General features: G+C 56.5%; 1 protein-coding gene across 1 annotated transcript in view; it reads right to left on the bottom strand.

Moving 5' to 3' along the window:
* Positions 1-231: 231 nt before the first annotated feature.
* MGAT5B (alpha-1,6-mannosylglycoprotein 6-beta-N-acetylglucosaminyltransferase B) overlaps positions 232-21938 on the bottom strand; it is a 65254-nt gene continuing 43547 nt past the window's right edge. Inside the window, exons 10-18 of the mRNA XM_059150352.1 lie at positions 21204-21337; positions 17754-17884; positions 17320-17325; positions 10102-10257; positions 8938-9084; positions 8674-8790; positions 3636-3710; positions 2151-2407; positions 232-1712 (exon numbers count right to left, since the gene is read on the bottom strand). Coding sequence (XP_059006335.1) covers positions 1514-1712; positions 2151-2407; positions 3636-3710; positions 8674-8790; positions 8938-9084; positions 10102-10257; positions 17320-17325; positions 17754-17884; positions 21204-21337 — 1222 coding nt within the window. The 3' untranslated portion in view covers positions 232-1513. The remainder of the gene's footprint in view (positions 1713-2150; positions 2408-3635; positions 3711-8673; positions 8791-8937; positions 9085-10101; positions 10258-17319; positions 17326-17753; positions 17885-21203; positions 21338-21938) is intronic.

Here is a 21938-nt window from a genome sequence, read left to right on the forward strand (position 1 = left end):
CCTGAAGGGAACAGAACGGGGGACAGCCCAGCTTGTCCAGCAGGGTCCCTGGAACCATGGCGCCAGGGGTGGGTGGTGGCTCGCAGGCACAGCCCTTGGGCAGCCTGACCCAGGCATTCCGTGCATGCCAAGGGACAATATGCAGCAGGGACCAGGGTCCCCAAGATAGCCGCCCCCCCAACCCGCGGCGGCCCAGGAAAAGATAGAAAACAGCACACATGTCCTCTGCACCTCACATCCCAATAAAATATTTATTATTTCAAGAAATAAATCTTTAAAAAAAGAGAGAGAGAAAAGAGTGTCTCTATTGCTTTCCCCCAACAGGTCAGGTCCTTGGTGACCACTGAGTTTCTGCGGCCGAAGGGGCCACCCAGGCCCAGAGAGGGGTCTTGGGTGGGAGGGTCCCTGCCTCAGCCCTGCGAGGGCCGGCTCCCCTCGCCCAGCTCTCAGGGCCTGCGCTGTCTCCCTGGCAGGGCGGAGGGGCAGGCCTGGGGGAGGGGGTTGCCTGGGGAGGGCGGTGGGATTATAAGACAGGATGGGGTGGCAGTGTCTCTGAAGGCCTGACCCGCTGAGTCAGGCGGGGCTCTGGGCATGGGGAGCAGGGGAGGGGGGCCTCCTGGGGCCGGGGCAGGCATGCCACAGAGAGATGATGGTTTGAGGCTGGAGGAAGCTGGAGGTGGGGACGGGCAGCATCGAGGGGGTGGGGGCTACCTGGGGGCTAGTGGGTCTGGGACGCCAGGACCTGGGCTGGGCAGGCCATGGGGCCGGAGCTCCATCCCAAGCCTTTGCCTACACGGGATGCCTGGGGGGATGGGGGCAGCGTCCAGAGCCTGCTGGGGCGGGGACGGAGGTTCCGGGGACAAATCCTGGAATCGCGGTCATGCCAAGATGAGTTTCGGAGCAGCCCGAGTGGAGAGAGCTGGACCAAGCAGGGGAGGAAAGAGTTCAACCCAGGGGCTAGGTGGCCCCCCACTCCCACTGTGCCCCCCCCAGTATGGAAGGGAGGGGGAGACTGCGAAGGCAGGAGGGGTGGGGCTGAGAGGGTCCTCTAGTCCCTGTCCCTTTTGTCCATACCCGAACAACCACAGAGGGACAAGACTGACCCCCACGCATCACTCCCCACCCCCTGGACCCTTCAGTGAGCCATCGGGCACCTTGCCTTGCTCCCTCTACAGACATTCTGAGTCCCCATCCCCAGGGCCCTCAGTCTGGTCCAGAATTGGCCTTGCACAAAGCAAGCGGCCTCCAACCACCTGCTCCTGCCCCAGGGCTCTCTGACCAATCCCACAGCTGCCTGGCCACGATGCTGCCATGAGTCCCGGGACGACGTCGAGGAGCCTGCCTGGGGTGGGCACGTGGCCCGCCCCTAGCCCCGTGCACCAGTCTGCTCTGCCCGCTTCTCGGCCAAGGAACGAAGCCCCAGTGCCGGGGTGTCGCGGGGAGGGCCCGTCGCTGGAGCTCAGAATCTGCTGGTGCTTCCTCCTGCGGCCGGGAGCCAGGCCGCCGGGCGGCCTCACAGACAGTCCCGGCACAAGGCCACCTGGCCCTTGCGGAAGTCTCGGCAGGGACACAGCCGGTGGTACTTGGTGCTGGAGCCCGCGCAGCTGAAGAGCAGGGGCTCCTTCTGCAGGAAGCACTCGCGGCCGGGCTGGGCGAAGGCCGGGTACAGGTGGTTCATCTCCGACTCGGTGCTGTCACAGGGCACCTGCAGCCTGGACGGGCGCCGTGGGCATCGGTCATGGCCGCAGCCTGGGGCCGCCCCCTGCCCTCCCTGGCCCATCCCATCCCCAAGCAGGGAAGAAGCTTCTAGGAGGCACCAGGGTGAACTCTGCACTGCAGCTCCTTCTCCCGGCTGTGAGGGAGGAGGTCTGGCCTGGGCTGCAGGCTGACCCGCTGGGAGGAGCCCTGGGCCTAGAAGATGCCGGGACAGGCTAGGCAGAGGCTCAGGGAGGGACCAGTGAGGGCTGAGTCCGTGACACGGACTCCTGCCCACAGGGTCCCTTCTGGGTTCTTCCTGACTCCTGGGGGAGCGTGAAGCCCCCACCGCCGGCAGGGCTGTAGGCAGGGCAGCAGCAGGGTGAGAGGCTGCGGGTGGGTAAGGCTGGGCCGGCCCAGGTAGGCGGGCGGGGGGGCAGGGGGGTCTCACTTACTTCTGGAAGGCGTCCTGGCTGTTGAGGAAGGGGAAGAAGGTCGGCTCGCAAATCAGCCCGTGGTCCAGGCACGCGTCCGTGCACGCCCTCCCAGCAGCGGCCAGCCAGGCCCGGAGGGAGTGTGCGGGGGGCCAGGCCCCGGGGGCCGAGCTGGCATTCTGGGCCCACTCCAGATGGGTGGCGTTGGGGGCCAGAACGAACGGGCTGGGTGGGGCTTGGGCCGCTGCTGGGGCAGGCCCTGAGGCCGCACAGAAGTCCTGGCAGGAGGAAAGCCACGTCAGCCGGGAAAGGGGGCCCGGACGCCACTGGCTGACGGGGGCCACGAGAGCAGTCATGACGCGCTGGGAGCCGACCGAAAGCCGGGAAGCCTGCCGCGCGTGATGCCGTCTGTTCCTCGAAGCAGCCCCCGGGGAGTGCACTAGTGTGTCTCCAGCTACCTTACGGGGCGGGGGGGCTGGGAGGAAGCGGAGGCTCAGAGAGGCCACCTGCGCAGGGCCTCACCGCTGGAGGGCAGAGGCAGGATTTGAACTCAGGCCAGCCCAAGAGCCACCTGCCCTGCACGGCCTTGTTGCGGATCCCGCTAAGTCAGGCACAGAGTTTCTACACTGAGGCCCCCATGCCCTAGCTGCAGAGGGGCGCCGGGGCCGGCTGGAGGGGCTCTCCTTGCAGGGGTCAGCTCCAGGAAGCACCTGCGGGGCCCGGCAAGTGTATCCGGGGGCTTCACGATGGCATCCCTGCGGCTGGCGGGGGGCTCAGATCCCGGGTTCTGGCTCTGATCCCACCCAGACCTCCCTGCCGGGGGCTTCAGTTTTCCTGACTGTAAAGCAATGGTCTAGAACAGCTCTCCAGCCCTTGAGGTTGGGGACAAGGTATAGACACAGGCCACAGGCTGAATATCAAGTAGTTAGGAAACAGCCCACACCGAGTCCCGTGGCCCAGCCATCAGCCCCAGAAGCCCCAGGCCTGGAAGAGCCTGAGATCCCCTGGCAGGGAGGGGCAGGTGGGGCTTCTCCGGCGGCCCCTCCCCCTGGGTTCCCAGCGGAGCCCTCACCCCACCCAAGTCTCTCTGCTCATCCCTGGAGGTGGAAGGAACAGGGGCCTCCCATACCTACTGGTCACTCAATCCCATACCAAACTTCTAAGCAACTTCTTTATCAAAATAAGTCTTGTCGTTTCCGTGCTGTGGTTGGGGCTGCTCCTAGATTAGTGACCCAGCGCCCTCCCCGCCCCCTAGGCCTGGTCTCCAAGCAGGAGCAGAGCAGGACCGCCCTCCACCTCCAGCCCCACCGCCAGGCCAGGCGTCTCCAGGGGAATGGAATCAGGTGGAGGGGAGCGGGAGTTTATGGGGCACAGAGCCCCAGGGGAGAGCGCTTCCTCGGACAATGGAGTTGGCTAGGCCCCCTCCTCTGGTCTGATGGGGATGGGGGTATCCCCCCCCCCCCCCCCCCCGTCATTCCTGGAGCAGAGAGCAGAGGGCCCACCTACTTGGTGCTGTATGTAGGCATGGATTCGTTCCAGCATCCCCTCACAGGTGTACTCGTAGGGCAGGTAGGGGTCTACCTGTAGGAGAAATGGGCAGACACATGGGGCCGGAGGCGCCCCGGGCCCCCCTCGGCCTGGCTGTTGGGGGCCGGTCATGCTCAGCATTGGAGGCAGAAATCTGGTGTGCCTAGGGAGTCTGTCACCCCTACCCGGCCCCTCCACTTGGACCCCTGGTACACCCTCCAGTGGCCCTGGGGGTCATCCCACTCCCTCCTGCCCCCTTCCTAGCCACCCTCTGCTTCCCCTAAAGCTCAGCTCCCACCCCACCCCCCTCCCCGAGGCTATGATGCCTGCTCTTCCCACAGCCAACCAGATGGATTCCCCCCACCCCCCACTTAGGTGACACCTCCTCCAGGAAGCCGTCCCTGAGCCCCAGCCACACCCCTGTTACTGGATCACTTTCCTTCGTGGCACCCGAGAACTCCTCCAGCACCTGTGTCACTGTTTCTGATTTAACCCTCGTGTCTCCCGGGTTACAGGTCCCTTGAGAACTGGACTTTGGCTCATCTACCATTGAGCCCACTGCCAGGCATAGTGTCTGCTAGAGTAGGTGCTCAGGAAGCAGCATCTCCAGCTCTGCCCATGAGCTGCCCAGAACGTAGACTCTTCATGAAAAGGAACACATGGGCATCTCCCCGCGGATTGAATGAGATGAATCTGTAAGTCTTCCTGCCCAGGCCAGGCACTGGGCAGGACCCGAGACATGTGCCCCCAGCAGAGGCCACAGACAGTTACACGGCCGCCGGCGCTGGGGATGGCTGGGAGCCACAGGCCGCCTCGTGGAGCCGGTGGCTGGAGGAGCTGGGGGGAGACGTGTGAGCGGCTACCCCACCTCCTCTGCACTCTTCTTACCCGACCAACCCCTCCCCGTTTACCCCGCCCGGCACACAGCCACCGGGGAGGAAACCCGCAGCTGGACAGGGACGCAGGGGTGACCCGCCCCAGACTCGGACTGGGCCTTTGCCCTCCCTTCTCCCCAGAGCACGGGCGTGTGTGTGTGTATACACGTGTGCACGTGTGTACATGTGCGAACGTGTTGTGCTTGCATGTGCCTTTATACCCTGTATCTATGTCTGTGTGTAGGGATGTGCTGTGTGTACATATCTGTGTGCACGTGCTATGCGTGGGGGCGGCCCCCCCCCCCCCGCCCCGGTCCAGCCCGATCCCGACTCATGCCCTTTTCCTACCAGCAGCCCAGGGGGTGTGACTAACACTTGTGCCCAAGTGGGCATGGCCGCCCTCCCCCTCTGCAGAGCCCGCAGCATCAGAGGCCCAGCCAGGTGTGCCGGGCAGGTCCTGCTTCTTGCAGACCCCACTTTGAAGGGCTGGAGGCCCATCCTAGGCCCATCCTAGGCCCATCCTATGCCTAGGGGCATCCCTGACCCTCAGGCTGGGGAAAGGCTCCCCTTGAAATGGGTTCCGGCCACCAGAAGATTCTTAGGATGAGAGCCTAGCCCCGTGGCTTTGTCCCCAGTTCCCACTGTGAGCGGCCATTCTTAACCCGAGGGCGGGTCCCCCTTCCCAGAGAACCCCAGGTCCTGCATCCGGCCACCACTGCACAGCCCAGCCCGTGGGTGGCCTTTCCAGCCCTGCACTGTGCACCGCTGGCTCCTGACCTCGGTGCCCTTGACCCTTGAACACCTCTGGGGTACACGACTTCCAGGCCTGGTTATAGATAACCCCTCAGAGGAGAGAGTGTCCCTCCAAATGTCACTCTGCCTGCTCCACGGCACCTCCCCAGCCCACTGACTGCCTCCCCCATGTCCCCCTCCGGGCTTTGAAGCCCACATCCCATCAGCCAGCCGCGACCCACCTGCCATGAATCCCCGCCGGAGGAGCCAGCCTGCCTGGAAATTAGCCTCATTAGGCCCAGTTACAGGTGTGCACAGTAATCAGTCGTGCTGGGCTGGCAGGTGCCGGCCCCGCGCTGTCATGAGTCGGGGCGGGGGGGGGGGGCTGGCCTAACCCCTCTCCAGCAGAGATGTTCAGCGGCAAAGCCACCTACCCCTGAGCGGGGGACAGCGGGTCTCTCCCAGCTCCTCTGTGCCTCGTCCTTCTCCTCCCTCTCCCCACTGAAAGGCCCCAGGACTTGCAGAGCGAGCCGTGACCCCTGACGGGGGCCCTCAATCAGTTCTCTAAAATAGGATTAAGAGAGCAGCCCAGGCTGCTTTGTTGAAAATGCAGATGCCAAGGCCACACCCGTCCTTTAAGATCAGAAGACAGGAAGGGCCGGCGCTTGCGTGGCTCAGTTGGTTAAGCATCTGCCTTCGATTCAGGTCATAATCCCGGGGTCCTGGAATCGAGTCCCGCATGGGGCTCCTTGCTCAGCGGGGAAACTGCTTCTCCCCCTCCCCCTCTCGTGCTCTCTCTTTCAGAAAAAAATCTTTAAAAATCAGAAGACGGGCCCAGGACCCGCATTTTAATGACCTCCTAGGTGACTCTTGGGTAACGGGGTAAACTGCCCAGGAGGAAGCGTGGGACCCCTGAAGGGGCTGAAGGCAGCGGGCGGTCGGGTTGGGGGCCCATCTACACGTCTCAGCCTGGCAGACTTGCAAAACCTTGGTTCCTTGACCCTTTCATTACTGTCATTTTTAGAGTAACTAATGAACAAAATTAAACATGTTCATGGGAGAAAAAAAATCAGAAGGAAAACCAATGAAAAGTACGTTTCTTCCCACCCAGACACCCAGGCCTGTCCCCAGGGCAGCCACTGTCAGTAACTTCTCGTGCATCAGACCAGAAAAAATGAGTGAAGGCACACGCACTCTCCCCTGCAGCCCCTCCGCAGCCCCGTTGTGTTCTGAGGCTGGAACATGCTCCCCATGGGACCAGGTATCTTGCTCCTTTAGCTCAGAGACAGATCTTGCTGAGATCTGTTGGGCCAGACCTGAGCTTTGGGGGTGGGCAGAAGCCTTGCTAGTCTCCCATCCACCCCCCAACCGTCCAACCCATCCTGGTCCCCTGGGACAGAAGCTTCGGATGTTTGCTCTTCAGTGGGGGGCAGAAAGAGCCAGAGCAGCATATGGGGTGGGGGGAGTCCCTCCCAGTAGCCATCTGCCTTGCTGGGGGCCTTCCGATGCAGCGTCCACCTGGGACGTTCAGTGCTGTGTGCTTGGGGCTCAGCAAGGGTCCCCAAGCTGGGGATGGTGACTTCTTTCTCCTGGACCAAGGCCACCCGGAGAGCCCCTTGTTCAGCTCAGCAAGGGTCCCCAGGTGCAGCCCTCTGCCAGTGATGGATGGAGCTGAGGATAAATGCCTGGGTTTACTCGATCCTCAGGTAGGACAATCTGGGATGTGACCGGCCCCATCCGTCCCCGCCAGCCCTGAGTGCCAGGTGCCACCGGCCAGGGTGACCTACTCTGTAACACAGCATCTCACTTTGTCACTCCAGGACCCTCCTAGCTGGGATCACTTCCCAAATAAATGGCTTGTGCCTCGGGGTCACCGCCGGCAGAAACCCAGTCTAAGACAGTCGGTGACCTGGAGGAACTCACAGTAGAGATTTGCTCAAGCTGATGCTGAAGGAGTGGAGGGCACCCCCCACCGCTTGGGGGGGGGTCCAGGGGGCTCAGCCACTCTGCAGGCCAACCTGGCCATGTCCCTGTCCATCACAGCTAAAGACGGGGGGAGGCTCGGACACAGCAATGTTCTTCTGGGCACTTAGCTAGACAAACCCTCAGCCCGGACAGAAGGACGGAAGGATGAGGGTGTGGTCAGGGCAGGAAGGGAGCAGACGAGGTAGGTCCGGATTTCCTGGCGACATCTGCAGGGGTGGGGGCCCAGGCTGGGGGTTCCGAGTGGGACTGAGTGATAGAGAATGCAGGGGAGCTGTTAGGAACAAATGCAAGCCTGCCTCAGGGTCAGGACAACCAGGCAGGGGCTCTGGGCTCAAAGTGAAGCCCATAAGTCCCCCTGCAGGGTGTCTATCCCTGCTAGTCTCTGCCTGTGAGCCTGACAGTGCCCCCAGCTCCTCTGGAGCAGCAGACACGCTGGCTAGCTGTGGCCTCCCCCAGGGCGTGGGCTCTCCCTTGCAGAAGGAGCCCACACTCACATGTGGCAGCCCAGCCGAGACCAAGGCTCTCCAGGTCTGCCCCAGACCCAGAAGTTCACCCTGAGCGGTGCATACCCCCCCTCCCCGGGAGGACACACTCCCTGAACATGGGCTTGGGCAAGGAAGGGGGCACCCGCAGGGCTGGTTATTTTTGTTCAGCCTCATGTCCGAGCTACAGCAAGAGGCAGGTCCAGAGGGATTGTGGCAAGCAGAGCACCGTCTGCATGGTCTGTCCCCTTTCCCAAATGAAGGAGCCGGAAGAGCACAAGGGGCCATCAGAAGCCACAGAAGGGCCTGCCGAGGAGACAAGCTGCACCAGCCCCTCCTCACCCTCTCCCCATCCACACACCTGCACCTGCCGACGCTCACATACCTGCTTAAGGAAACCCAGGAAGTTCTTCCCCTTGCTACTCAAAGGGTGGTCCTAGGCCTGGTACCACCCCAGAGCTACAGAGAAACGCAGGATTTCAGCCGCACCCCAGACCTGCTGAATTCTGAGCCTTCATTTTAACAAGATCGCCAGATGACCTGTACGCACACACATGGTTTGAGATACGCAGCCAAAAGGCCACAGACGCACACCAGCAGCAGAGTCCCAAGAACCTCCACGCACTAATTCTGGATACATTTACTCAGCATCTAACTTGTGCTAAGGAGTGCCCATGGGGCTTAGCCTCCAAAGGTGCTTAATAAATGATTCTGGATCCAGGGCTGCCATGTAAGGTTGTGCAGGTCGCTCACGGCACAAAGGTATTTCCCTGCCTCTCCCTCCCCCCACCCCCACACGCAAGCTGGTAAGTGGGGCCCCCCTGTCAAGTATGCCAACCCAGGCCTGAGAATCTGAATTCACCGAGAGAGGCCTCTTTTTCTAATTATAGCTAAGATCCCCAGCAGTGGCTTATACCACTCCTGACTGGATCTGAGCCTCACCTGCGTTCTCATGATGGCCTTGATGGCTGCTTCGAACTCCTCTGAGTTATTGTAGTCGACAGTCCACACGTGGGGCTTGCCAATGAAGTTCTCTGCATACGGGTGCTGGGAGAACACCTGGCCGGGCGGAGAGAGCAGCAGCTTCTCCCTGTGCCTGCCAGGCCGGCCCGCGCTCAGGGCAGGCGCCCCCACCCACCTCGTCCCCCCCATCCCTTCCCCCCTGCCTGTCTCCCCCTTCCATGGACTCAGACCCTCCCCACTCACCTCTCTGGAGGTGGGCTTGCCTCGGAAGAACTCGTGGTTGAGGGAGCTGTGGGGTGGGCTGAAGCGGGACTGGAGGAAGACACAGCCGTTGGCGATGGCCTCCAGGGGCGCGGGGCCCTCGTAAGGGAAGCCGAAGCCTATGAAGAGCTGAGGAAGGAAAATGGCGCGACGGTCGGGGAAGGCTGGCGCCAGAGCCCCAGGAAGCCAGGCCTGGGACATTCACAAGAGGCAGCCAGGGCAGGATAGACTGCCCAGACTGGCAGGGAGCCATGGCAGGTCCCTCCTCTCTCGGGCCTCAGTTTCCCCATTTGTGAAATGAAAAGGTCTGATTAAGTAATATCAGGGGCCTCTGCCTGCTCCAGCCGACTGTGATTCTGGAGCGGAAGGGAGAAGAGTGAGGGTCTCAAGCTCAGAAGGCTTCAGACCCACACCTACCGCTGAACTCAGAGGACTTTACTCATCCTAAAAACGGTTATTCAGCACCAAACTCGTGCCAGAAGTGCTCGCAGGGCTGGCGCCTGGAAAGCAGTCAGGAAACGACTCCGAATGCTGGGCTGCTGCGTCAGGTGGTTCAGATCGCTCACTGCACAAAGCCTCTCCCCCTGCCCCAACACCCATACGCACGCACCCAGGAAGCCGGAGGAAAGGGCTAGGGCTGGATCAGGAGTGGACCTGAACGCTGGCCGCAGGCCTCTCCAGCCTCAGCTGACCCCTCGGGGCCCCGCAGCAGAGTCACACCCCACCATGCCCGGAGCTGCAGCTCCAGGAACACCGCGGAGGACTTCCAGAAGCAGAAGTAGCAGCCCCGTGCAACTCCAGGTGAGACACGCCCTCAGCCGGCCCTGCCAGCCCCTCAGCGGTTCTGAAAGCTGGGCCTGGCCCAGGAGTCCACCGGGCGGCCCGCTTCCTCTTCCCTACCGCTGAGCCTCGGCTCTGCTGGCCCTGCCCAGGTCCCTCCTGGGTGAGCAACTCCAGCTCTGCTCCAGCCCCAGGAGGGCTGGGTGTGAGGCTCAGGGTAGGAGAACATGCTGGGGCAGGTCTGCCTGTGGAAGGGGCCACGAGCCTCAGTGGCAGGCATTGGCACGGGGGCGGGGGGGCACGTAGGGCGACCTCCTTGGCGTCTGGCACCAGGCTTGGGGAGGACGATGAGGGCGCGGGGCTCACTTTGGCCTTGCGCAGCAGCTGCTGGAACTCAGGCTGTGGCAAGAGGCCGTGGTTCTTCACGAAGGCCGGGACCTCGGGGGGCCGCTGGCTCTCATAGTACACGGTGCCATGGATCTCCATGTATTTGTTCAGGATGCCCAGGAACTTCTCCTTCCCCTGCAAGAGGACGGGGAGCAGTGGGAGCCTCGCCCCAACCGTGGGAGGCAGAGCTGCCCGCGGAAACACCCCGGCCTGGAAGTCGGAAAACGCGGGGCGGTCCTTCGGTCGGCCTTCAGCCAGCTGCGTGACCCCAGGCAAGGCCCCTCCCCTCTCTGGTCCTCATTCTCTTCATCTGCGAGTTGCAGAGGTCGGACTAGACAATTTTTAGCCATGGAAATGTCTTCTTTGTAAAGAAACCCTAGGGGGACCCATATGCAAATGCCTCCAAAAGGGGCTGTTCCACCCGCTGAAGCGCTGGTGATCTCCAAGGCCACCCGAGGAGCTGTGGGGCGAGATCATCTCATCCATGCCTCCGTCCCTCCGTCCATCATCCCTTCTCCCCCTCCCCCCATCCATGTAGCACATCTTTATTAACCACTTGCCAGGTGCTGGCACTGAGCTCACGGCTGGGAGCAGAGCTGGGACAAGACGGAGTCCTGGTCTTTAAGAAGGACACCCGTGAGCGAAAACCCCCCAAAGTAGAAAAGGCTCAGCCCCTCCAGACTCTAGTCCCACATCCAGACTCGGGGACAATGGGAGGCAGAGCGTAGACGAAGAGACCGCTCCGCCTGGGGCACCCGTCTGACCCCATGGCCAGAGCCCTGAGCCAGGAGCTGTGGGCAGTGTAGGTCCTCATTAGGGGTAAGCATGGGGTCTGCCACTGGGTTCTACTTTTTGGGGCCTTTTGAGACTCACAGGAGAGAGGAAGGGATACACGGACAAGAAAGGAACTTCAAGATCCCAGAGGAGGCTGGGGCGGGGAGCGGTTTTCTCAGGGCTAGTCCGGAGCAGACCAACAGGTCAGGAAAAAAGCAGCCAGGTTCTCCCCGTTCTGCTGGCTAGCCATGAGGTTGGGTAACAAGGAGCTTCGGCCCAGGTTCAGTCTATAAATCACAGCTTTTGAAGAACCTTATCCATGGACATGAAAGTAAGGACCAATTCCCATGCTGAAATTCCAACTGTATACGTTTTTCACAAGGAGGCCTTCCTCTGTGGGTAAGGGTGTACTGGGTACTGCAGATGGGTCCTGCCTCTGAGAACCACCAGCAGCGGTGGGGAAACAGCACAATTTCTGTGAAGGTAGTGCACATCTAACAAAGCTGGAAGAATTACAAGGCCGAGATCTGGGAGAAGGGAAGAGATCGCGGAGGCCGGTGCTGGGGTCAGCGCTTCCCCCCTGCGAGGCACCTGCTGGGTCCTGGGTCAGCATCACGGAGACTAAGCTTCTGGTCGCCTCGTAGAGCTGGAGGACAAGTGAGGGTTCAGGGTCTGCCGAGGGGGGGACCCTGATGAAAACCACACGCTGTGGGTTGGAACTCTGAGGAAACCCACGCTGGAAGAGAAAGGCTGAGCCAGACCTAGAGAAGCCCAGACAGAGGCTGAATCTGTGTGTTTGTGTGTGTGTGTGTGGGGGGGGGGTGTCTTGTTTTTATCTGTTCATTTTGGAGAGTGAGCGGCAGCACAAGCAGGAGGGGCAGAGGGAGAGAGAGACTCAAGCAGACTCCGCACTGAGTGCAGAGCCTGACACGAAGCTAGATCCCAGGACCCTGAGAACAGGACTTGAGCCGAAACTAAGAGACAGAGGCTTGACGGAGCCATCCAGTCGCCCCAGGGGCTTTTTAATAGGCTTTTTCATCGGTTTTAAGTAGTCTTAATCCCTATCACTGACTCTGTGATCCAAGACTGCTGTAGCCCCAAACACAGGCTAAGAGTGAAAGTGAAATCCTCGCCAGAGGAAGAAGGCATCGGCCCCAAACTATTTTACACTTTTTTTTTTTTTTAAGATTTTATTTATTTATTTGACAGAGAGATCACAAGTAGGCCAAGAGGCAGGCAGAGAGGGTAGGGGGAGGTAGCAGGCTCCCCGCTGAACAGAGAGCCGGATGTGGGGCTCGATCCCAGGAGCCTGAAATCATGACCTGAGCCAAAGGCAGAGGCTTTAACCCACTGAGCCACTCAAGTGCCCCTGTTTTACACCTTCTTATATTCATTTTCCAGAACTCCAAAACACAACAAAAAAACAATGAAATCCCAATCAAAACCCCAGCAGGCTTAGAAGAAACAACTTTGAAAAAGAAGAAAGCAGGCAGATTTATATTACCTGATTTCAAGACTTATTTTAAAACTACAGGAATCAAGCCGGTGTGCGACTGCCATCAAGACAGGCAGAGAGATCAATGCAGAAGAACAGAGTCCAGAAATAGACCCACACGCGCACGGTCAATTGATTTTTGACAAAGGTGCAAAGACATTTCAGTGGAGAAAGGGTAGTTTTTTCAACCGACGGTCACAGAACATTGCGTACCCATGTGCAAAAAAGGGAAAAGAATTAGAACTTCAATCTCTACCATATCATACATAAAAGTTAATTCAAAATGGACCATAGACTTAAATGTGAAATGTAAAATCATAAAAATTACAGAAGAAAGCACAGGGGAAAAATCCTTAGTGAGCTTGGGTTACACAAAGATTTCTTAGATGCAACACCAGAAGCATAATCCTTAAGACCTTAAGACAGTGGACTTCATTAAAATGAAGAACTTTGCTCTTTGAACGAAGCTATTAAGAAAAAGACAAGGGGCGCCTTGGGTGGCTCAGTCAGTTAAGTGGCTGCCTTCCGCTCAGGTCATGATCCCAGAGTCCTGGGATCGAGCCCCGCTTCAGGCTCCCTGCTCGGTGGGGAGCCTGCTTGCCTGCTTCCCCCTCTCTCTCTGCCTGCCGCTCTGCCTACTTGTGATCTCTCTCTCTCTGTGCCAAATAAATGAATAAAATCTTTAAAAAAAAAGAGAGAGAGAGAAAGACAAGCCACAGACAGAATATATTTGCCAAGCATATATTTGATAAAAAACTGATAGAATATGTACAAAACTCTAACAACTCAATACTAAGAAAACAAACAACCCCCATTCTTCAAATGGGCCAACATTCCGAAAAGACACTTTACCCCAAAAAAGATATAAGGAAGACAAATAAGCACACACAAATACCTTCGCCATCATTAGTCAGAGGGAACTACCAGTTGAAACCCGAAGATGTCACCGCACGTCTGTAGGACGGCTCAAACTGGAAAGACCGACCAAGTATTGATGACTCTGTAACAAACTGGAACTCTCACGCATTGCTGGCAGAATCGTAAAATGGTGCAACCACTTTGCCTGGGATGTTAAGCCTAGTTCTACCATATGCTCCAGCCATTCCACGCCTAGGTGTTTACCCGGGAGAAATGAAAGCATCTGTCTGTGCAAACGCTTGTACATGAATGTTCACAACAGCTTTATTTGTAGCGGACAAACACTGCAAACAACCCCAGCGTCCACTAATAGGAGAACAGATTTAAAAAGGCACGGTAGGATACGATGGAAGTCCGTGCGACGGGACAACTATTCAGCCACACACAGAAATCAGCGACTGATCCGCGCGACGACACGGGGGAATCTGGAAATAATTATACTCTGAGAAAATTCGGACCAAAAAAGAAGTCCGTACTATATGAGTCCGTTTATGTGAAATTGCAGAAAACAGAGACTGTGTTAACAGAAAGCAGATCGCGGGCTGCCTGGCAGGGAGGAGGGGAGAGGTGGGAAGAGGGAACCTGGGAGCAGGGGACACACCCTCCGGACCGGGGCGACGGTTTCCCAGGTATACGTGTAGATCGCAACTTCTAAGTCATCTATTTGAATCATGTGTGGTACAATGTATGTCAGTTATACCTCAGGAAAGCCTATTAAAAATAGGTTTTTTTAAAGATTTTTTTATTTTTAATTTGAAAGACGGAGATCACAAGCAGGCAGCAAGGCAGGCAAAAAGAGAAGAAGTAGCAGGCTCCCACCGAGCAGAGAAGCAGATGCGGGGCTTGATCCCAGGACCCTGGGATCATGACCTGAGCCGAAGGCAGAGGCTTTAGCCCACTGAGCCATCCAGGCACCACTAAAAATAGATTTTTAAAGAAAAATTTAAACACCTTGATTTTTAAACAAATCAGATACATGACAATGTGATTAAAACCCAAGAGACAAAGGGGCACCTGGGTCACTCCATTGGCTGAGCAGCCAACTCTTGGTTTCTGCTCAGGTCATGATCTTGGGTCAGGAGATCAACCCCTCCATCAGGCTCTATGCTTGTGGATTCTCTCTCTTCCTCTCCCACTGCTCTTCACCCAGTTTATACTCTCTGTCTCTCCCTCTTTCTCAAATAAATACATAAATCTTTAAAAAAAAAAAAAACCGGAAGAGATAGACAATAAAAATAGACTCGCAGAAGACCTAGAAACTGGAGTTACCAGATACAGGTTTCAAGAAAAATCTGCTGAATGTAGTCAAGGAAATAGAAGATAAGGGCTGAAACCAAATGGAAGAGCTGGAAGTGAGAAACCCAGTGGCTGAAATGAAGAATTGAACAGACAGATTCCACAGCAGGTTGGACCCCGCTGAGGACAGAATTCATTTAGTGAAGGAATGAAAGAAAACATCCAGAATGAAGCATAGAGGAAGGGTGGAAATCACAGAAAAGAATGTAAGAGACAATGGGAAGTGTTGGAGTCTAATGTATGCAGAAACAGAGTCCAGAAGCACAGGAGAGAGACTGGAGCAGAAGCAATATTTAGAGACAAACTGAAAATTTTCTAAGACTCATGACAGATCAGACCAAGGTTCAAAAAGATCTACAAATGCCACCCACGTAGGGTAAATCCAGAGAAAACCACATGGAGGCACACCGCCGTAAGTCTACTGAAAACCAAACACACAGAGGTCCTAAAAGCAAGCAGAGAAAGAAGACAAATTACCTTTAAAGGAACAACGAGGCTCACAGAAGCCAAAAGACAACAGAGTATTGTCGTAACGCTGAAAGAAAGTAACCATCAAGCTAGAATTTCGTACACAGCGAACATATCCACTAAGAATAAGGATGGAGTAAGGGTGTTCTCAGGAAATCAAAATAAAAGGAGAGTACACAAGCTGGGGGAATGTATTTAAAGCATTTTATGGTTCTTTTATTATCCGATAAAAGGGAAAGGCATTATTTACATGAGACTTGGTAAGTCAAGGATGCATGTTGTCATCTTTATTGAAGCAACCACAAGACTGGGAGAGAATATAATGAGTCCGCTAAAAAGGGGGTGAATTTCAAAATACAGATCAGTATAAAAGAATGCCTGAGAGGGAAAAGAACATGGAATGAGGCAAGAAAAAGTTATAGAGATCAGCTAGTGAAATGGAAATGCTAGATTCTAAGCCAAATCTATTAGAAATCACACTAAATGTAAAAGGACTACATCATGTAAAACTAAACAGACTCAGAAGAAAAATCAAACCAAGAAAGTGAAGTGTGGGGAGAATGGCTCCATACCCCATCAACATCAGCTTCCTTATCCCCTTGTGTACCTTCTCAGAACTTTAATGCATTCAAAGCATATTTGCATTTTCCTTAAAACACATACACAAATAGGTTCATGTTAGATATACTGTTCAGCAACCTTTCTTACCCATACACACGAGAATCCATGCATGTAGGTATGCGTGTATGCACATGTATGTGTGTACGTATGCATGTAAAGTGTGTGTGCATGTATGCATATATGTAAACTTCAAATTTCGCAAAACAATATTTACTCCTGGGGCGTCGGGTGGGCTCAGTCGGTGGAGCACGCAACTCTTGATCTTGGGGTTGTGAGTTCAAGCCCCATGTTGGGTGTAGAGATTATTTAAGAAAAATAAAATCTTAGAACAATATTTACTCTTAATACATGTGAGGTCTTCTGATGTTCCCTCTGATATTTTGCTTCCTTTTAAAAGGCTTACCGAGACTCCCTAAGTTAGAAAAAGACAAATATGGCATGATCCCACTTCTAGGTGGGATCTGAAAGATTGGAACTTGTAGAAACAGCAGAACGGGGCTCAGAGTGTGGAAATGGGGAGAGGTTGGTCAAAAGGACAAACTTTCAGTCGTATGAAGATTAAGTTCAGGGATACCATGAATGGCACAGTGATTGTAGTCAGCAGTACTGTACTGTATACTTGAAACTTGCTGAGAGAATAATAGGTCTTCAGTGTTCTCTGCACACACACGTGTGCATGTTTGCCCGCACATGCAGGGGTGACTGCGTGAGGTGATGGTGTGTTAAGACAGCTTGATCACGATAGTCATTTCACAATATATGTGTGTCTTGGGCCACCATGCTGCATACCCTAAGAATACACCACTTTCCCTGTCAACTATACCTCAGCAAGGTTAGGAAAAAAACCCCAGAGCTCTGAGCTCATCTCACGATTTATCCACAGGCTGCGACGCGCCAACTGAGAAGTCCCACATGACACCCCGCCCCCGCCCCCCCGTGGCCCTTCTGATGTCTGGCCTATTTCCTCCAGCAGCAAGGGTGGGTCTGCCTCTCTCCCGTCCCGCACTCCTGCCCCCTGGGCCACATGCTCTCACAAAATAGCACCCAGGCCTGAGCTTCGAGGCCTCCGTTCTGGGGACCCAGAATAAGACAGGCCTCCATTGGCACAAAATTCACCCAAACGCTCGCTCTCATCCCAGCTCCTGCTCCCAGGAAGACCCCCACCATCCTGCCTCCTCTGTTTCTCTGCCACCTGGTCCCCTGAACACTGGGGTGCTCGGTCCCAGGAGGTTCCCCTCATCCTTTTCATCCGGCCACCTTCGACTTCCTCCAGTTGCCAAGACCAGAGCAAAGATGTCTTTTTTTGGAAGGACTTTCTTTCAGGTCTCTTGCAGAAAAGTGTTGCTCCCGGCTGTCACAGAGACGCCTGAGCTAGAGATAAAGCCTTTCTCTTCCCAGACTTTGTAACCTCTCGCTCTCTCGGGGCAGTGCCTTAGCCTTCTAGTAAAAGCAGACACAGTCCGTGCCACACCTTCCCCAGTGCCCTGGGCTCCCGCGGCAGCCTGCTCCTTTCGCTTCACAGGAGAATGACCTCTCATCCCTCACCCTGCAGCCCGTGGGGTCAGGGGACAGCCTACCAAGAGCAGAGGGGAGCAGGAGGAGCGCATGGCCAGCAGGCACCTTACCTGGAGCTGCCTCGTTCCCGGGAAGGCACAGAGGAAAGAGGAGAGAGAACAGGTCAGTGAGCAGTGAGCACACAACCTCCCACACGGGCACTGCTTCTCCAGGGAGCCCGCCCCGAAAGTGGGGTTCTGCCTCCTGCACTACCTCTCAGCCCTTAGAGGCCCCAAGTCTAGCCCAACCCCCTTGCCGGGCTCTCAGTGTTTATCAATGCGGCCCTAGGGAGGGTGGCACGTTAGGTCAGAGTCCTTGCTAAAGGACATCTGGGCTTGTTGCAGAGAGGGGGGGGCAGGTTAGCAGCCCCCTGGCTGGGTCTCTTCAGTGGCAATTAGGGACCTCTCTTTTCTGACCTGTCAGTGGGCACATTTCGGAATCGGGAGCCGGGGGTGGTGGACAGAGCCAGGTCTTGGAGGTGGGGGCTCCCGGGGCCCGTGCTTACCTTCCAGATACTCGCTTCCTTGCCGTACACCACGGCCATGTTGTTGGCCTTGCTGCCTTTGATGAGCTGCTTCTCCGTCTCGTTGAGCTCCTCCGACACAAAACCCATGAAGGAGTTGTCCGGGGTGTGAGCTACAGCCAGACCACGGGGTCAGGAAGGGGGCTGCCGCACAGCCAAGGCCATGCCCCGGGTCTCCCTGGACCGGCCCCGTCAGAGGGGGCCCCATTTGGCAGGGATGGGGACAGGGGGCTGGCACAGGAGGGGGAAACTCACATCCTCAGTGTCCCCAGCCCGGGCATCTCCTGCTCCCAGAGACTGTCACAAAGCCTCAAGCCGAGGGAAAGCCTGGAGGTCATCAGGCCCCCTTGCTTGTAAGCGGACAGGCACAGTCAGGGCCCTGCCTCCATCAGAATCCTCTGAGACTGGCTCAGGCCTTTGGCTTCTCCCCTCTTCTCTCACTGCCGACACCCATCGGCAGAGCCTGTGTTACCCAGGTGGGACTTCTCCCATCACGATGTCCCGGCCCGGGGACCACCCGCTCTGTCCTGGCCCCCATGATCTGCTGCCTGCCCCTATTTCTGCCATTCTCTTGGCCTTGCCTTTTCTCCTGGGCAAGGCTTTCAGATTGAGGTCAGACCAGGTCCTTCTGCACAAAACCCTGCCGTGGTCCCCAGAAGCTAAGGTCCCCGCAAGTCTACAGGATCTGCCCCCACCGCCCCTCTGACAGCCTCTCTTCCTCCCTCCTGAGACCCTGCTGGGTGCACTCCCTCTGCAGATTGCTTGCTTTCAGGGTCCTGCCAAGAGGTCCTCCCTGGGTCTGTCACCCTCTGTCCCTCACCTGCCATTCACCGGCCAGACATGGTATCACATATCTAATTGATCATTCACTGGTGTCGGAATATAAGCCCCAGGAGGGCAGGGCCCCTGATTCGCTCACTTCTGTGTCCCCAGCACTGGGGAGAGCCTGGTGTGCCAGCTCATGAATGGGTGGACACATCCTTCCTTCCCTACCTCCAAGTTTTTGCCCCTGCTGTTCCCTCTGCCTGGAGGGCTCTCCTCCCTTTCCCTAGATGAGAAAATGCCCTGCACGGGGTCTGTGCCCTCCCTCTGTGGCTCCGCTCCCGTGCTTCTGTCTCGGCCGCAGGAGAGCCCACACTGGGTAGACGGGGAAGCAGGTCTGCTCATGGCTTCCTTCCTGGACTTGTGTATCGTTAAAACTGGCAAGCCTCTCTCTTCCTTTTTTGTTCTGTTTCTTTACTTTATTCAATCAATTAAAATTTTCTGAGCACCCTGATAGGTTCCAGGGAGATAAGGGTAAATCAATCAGTGCCCCCTTCTGAGTGGTTCATAATATCTCAGGGTGGAATTAACGTATAAGCAAATAACTTCAACACACTTCAACATACATCTTTATAGAATTAGATTTAAAAGGTATAAAAATAGAGGCGAAGGAGCAACAGCAAATGAAGGAATCCGTGGAAGTGGCAGGAAATGAAGGAGATCTTTGGACTGGGGTTTTGGAGGATGAGTAGGAGTTTGCCAGTTTGGAACTCCACATCCAGTGGGCCCTACTCCATGTAAGTGCTCATTTTCTCAGTGTAGATTACTGCAGAAGTCTCTTACCCCTTTTCCTGCTTCCCCCACCTCTACCACTGCCCCTTTGGCCATCTGTAATCTCCCAGAATAATGTGCCTCAAAAACCTTTCTCTCGGGGCACCTGGCTGGCTCAGTCGGTTGAGCATCCGACTCTAGATTTCAGCTCAGGTTGTGATCTCAGGGTCATGAGATCGAGCCCTGCATCGGGCTCCACGCTCAGCATGGAGTCTGCTTGTCCCTTTCCCTCTGCCCCTCTGCTCCTCCCCGCCCCCCATTGCCTCTCAAATTGATAAATAAAATCTTAAACAAACAAAAAAAACCATTTTCCTCCATGACATTCCCCAGCTCAAGAACCTACAGTGATTCTTGAATTACAGTATTTGGCATAAATTGAGGAACCGGTGCTCGAAGACCCCTACCCTCTGCCCCGGGTCCTCCATGTCCCTCTTGCCAGCCTCATAGCTCGATGCTCGCCTTGAAATTCGGATAACTGCCAAGCTCTGTGCCCACCTCTGCTCTCTGCTGTCACATAAGCTGCTTCCATAGCCTGGAGCATCGCCCCCCCCCAACTGACCGCACCTCCTTCCCTCCAGAGTCGGGTCCCCCAGAGAGCCATGTGACCTCCGTCCTCTGGGACTCAGTGCCTTCCCTGGGCTCCAAAGAACCTGCCCACCTCCCCAACCTTCTGGAATCCAATCAAGCCATTACTTATGGGTCCAGAAATGGTATCTGCCTCTAAGAGGTCCTAGAACCTGCGGAGTAAGACAAAGCAGGACCCTAAGCATCCCGCAGAGGCACATTAATTTGACAGGCTAAATAAAGACCAGATTCTTTACTTCTGAGCAAGTTCCTCAGGACCCTGCTTTGTTGGCTTCATTTAGACACATCCTAACAAAAGGTGCTTATCTGGCTTTCTGACCCAGAGCCTTCAAAGAGCCACAAATTAGATGTGCAGGACGCTGCTGGAGGCAGATATACTGTCGGCAATTAAATGTGACAGCTGACAGCCTCCCGACGAGGAGAAAAAGCACCACATCAAACAGTGACAGGAGAAGGGGCCACTTAGCAAGGGCACCCGGCTCCGCACACCTCTGCTGTCCCCAAAGGCCAGGCTCGCGCACCACGGAGAGAGCGAGAACTGACCCTTGGCTGCCAAGAAAGGATTAAACCATTTGCAGCGCACTGCACGTGCGGGTCAAGTCAGCGCACGTGTGCGTTTTAGAGACTCGTGAAAAACAGCTAAAGCTCAGCTCTAAATGGCATTCCTTGCCTGACGCCCATGGTCAGAGGGTTTCCGCAGGGGCCCCAGCCCCCAGCCTCACTCCTCAGCAACCCCAGTGTTGGTGCCTGCTGGAGCTCGTGCATTTCCAGAACCTTCCAGTTCTTTCTGCATCTATCTCCACTTATCTGTTCCCTCCACTTAGAAGAGCCTGGCCGTCCTGCCCCTTTGCTGCTCCCTCGAGCTCTCCAGTGTACCTCTGGCCTCTCTTGCTAAAAGGTCACCGAAACCTTTTTGTCCTGGAAGGTGCACTCAGCAGCTCTCTGAGCAGTGTGAGATGCTGGAGGCCAAGGCCACGTCCTTCCATTGGCGGAAAGGTCGCCACGTTCCTCCTAAGCCGGGCTGGAAGCCCCACCACCCCAGCTGCTCCCCAGACACCGCAAGAGACTTCCTTTCTGGCTCACACACTTGCCGAAGGGCAAGCCAGACTTTCCTGGAGTGGGTAGATGCCTGGACCAGCCCAGGAAGGAAAGCAAGGAGACTCCGCCTCCTCCCAGGCTTGAGGGAGAACCTGAGAACCACGAGGACACCCCGTCTGCCTCTGACCCCACCCATGCCCTGTGGCCAGGACTCACGGAACATGGTCATGAACTGCTTGGGGTTGAGGTTCCAGTAGCCCCAGTTGGTCCGGTAGCCGTGCAGCGTGGCGTACTCCTCGTGGTTGTATGCAGGCTCTGTCCCGAAGGTGTCAATGACCCGGATTCGGCACCTGCTCCCCGCCCGGGGGTGGGCGGTGCATGAGGAACCAGGGTCAGTAACCTCTCGTGTGTCTCTGGGCTGGGTTGCCCCAGCGAGGGCGCGGTTGCCAGCCACGGGCCCGGTACTGCAGTGTGTGGTCAGAGCCAGAGCCCAGACTACCTAGCTGTGTGACCACAGGCAAGTGCCTTAACCTCTCTGAGTCAGCTTCAGCGTCTGTCACGTGAGGACGACAACAGCTCAGCTGTCTCGGGGTTGGGTGGTGATGCCTGAACCATGGACTCCTCACTCAGAAACTTATTATTATGGCTGCCCCAAGAGTGCCTAAGAGGGGGCAGTGCCTGGAGCGGGGGTCCTTCCCCATGCAGGATTTGCACTTTCCTGAGCACGCTGCAGCAGTAATTCAAGTTCACAGCCCCCCTGCCCAAGAACTTGGTACCTCCAGGATGCCCCTGGCCTATCTGGGCTGCGACGCAGAAGGGCAGGGCCCTGGGGGACCAGCCACTGCCATCTCTGGGCAGGCAGTGCTTTGACGTGTCCTCTGGGATGAAAGCTCCGCCACCTCAGAGGCACCTGCCAGCTGGACAGAGGCTCTGTCTCTGCCCCCAAACCTC

Source organism: Mustela lutreola, chromosome 15, assembly GCF_030435805.1.
Source record: "Mustela lutreola isolate mMusLut2 chromosome 15, mMusLut2.pri, whole genome shotgun sequence".
Lineage (NCBI taxonomy): Eukaryota > Metazoa > Chordata > Mammalia > Carnivora > Mustelidae > Mustela > Mustela lutreola.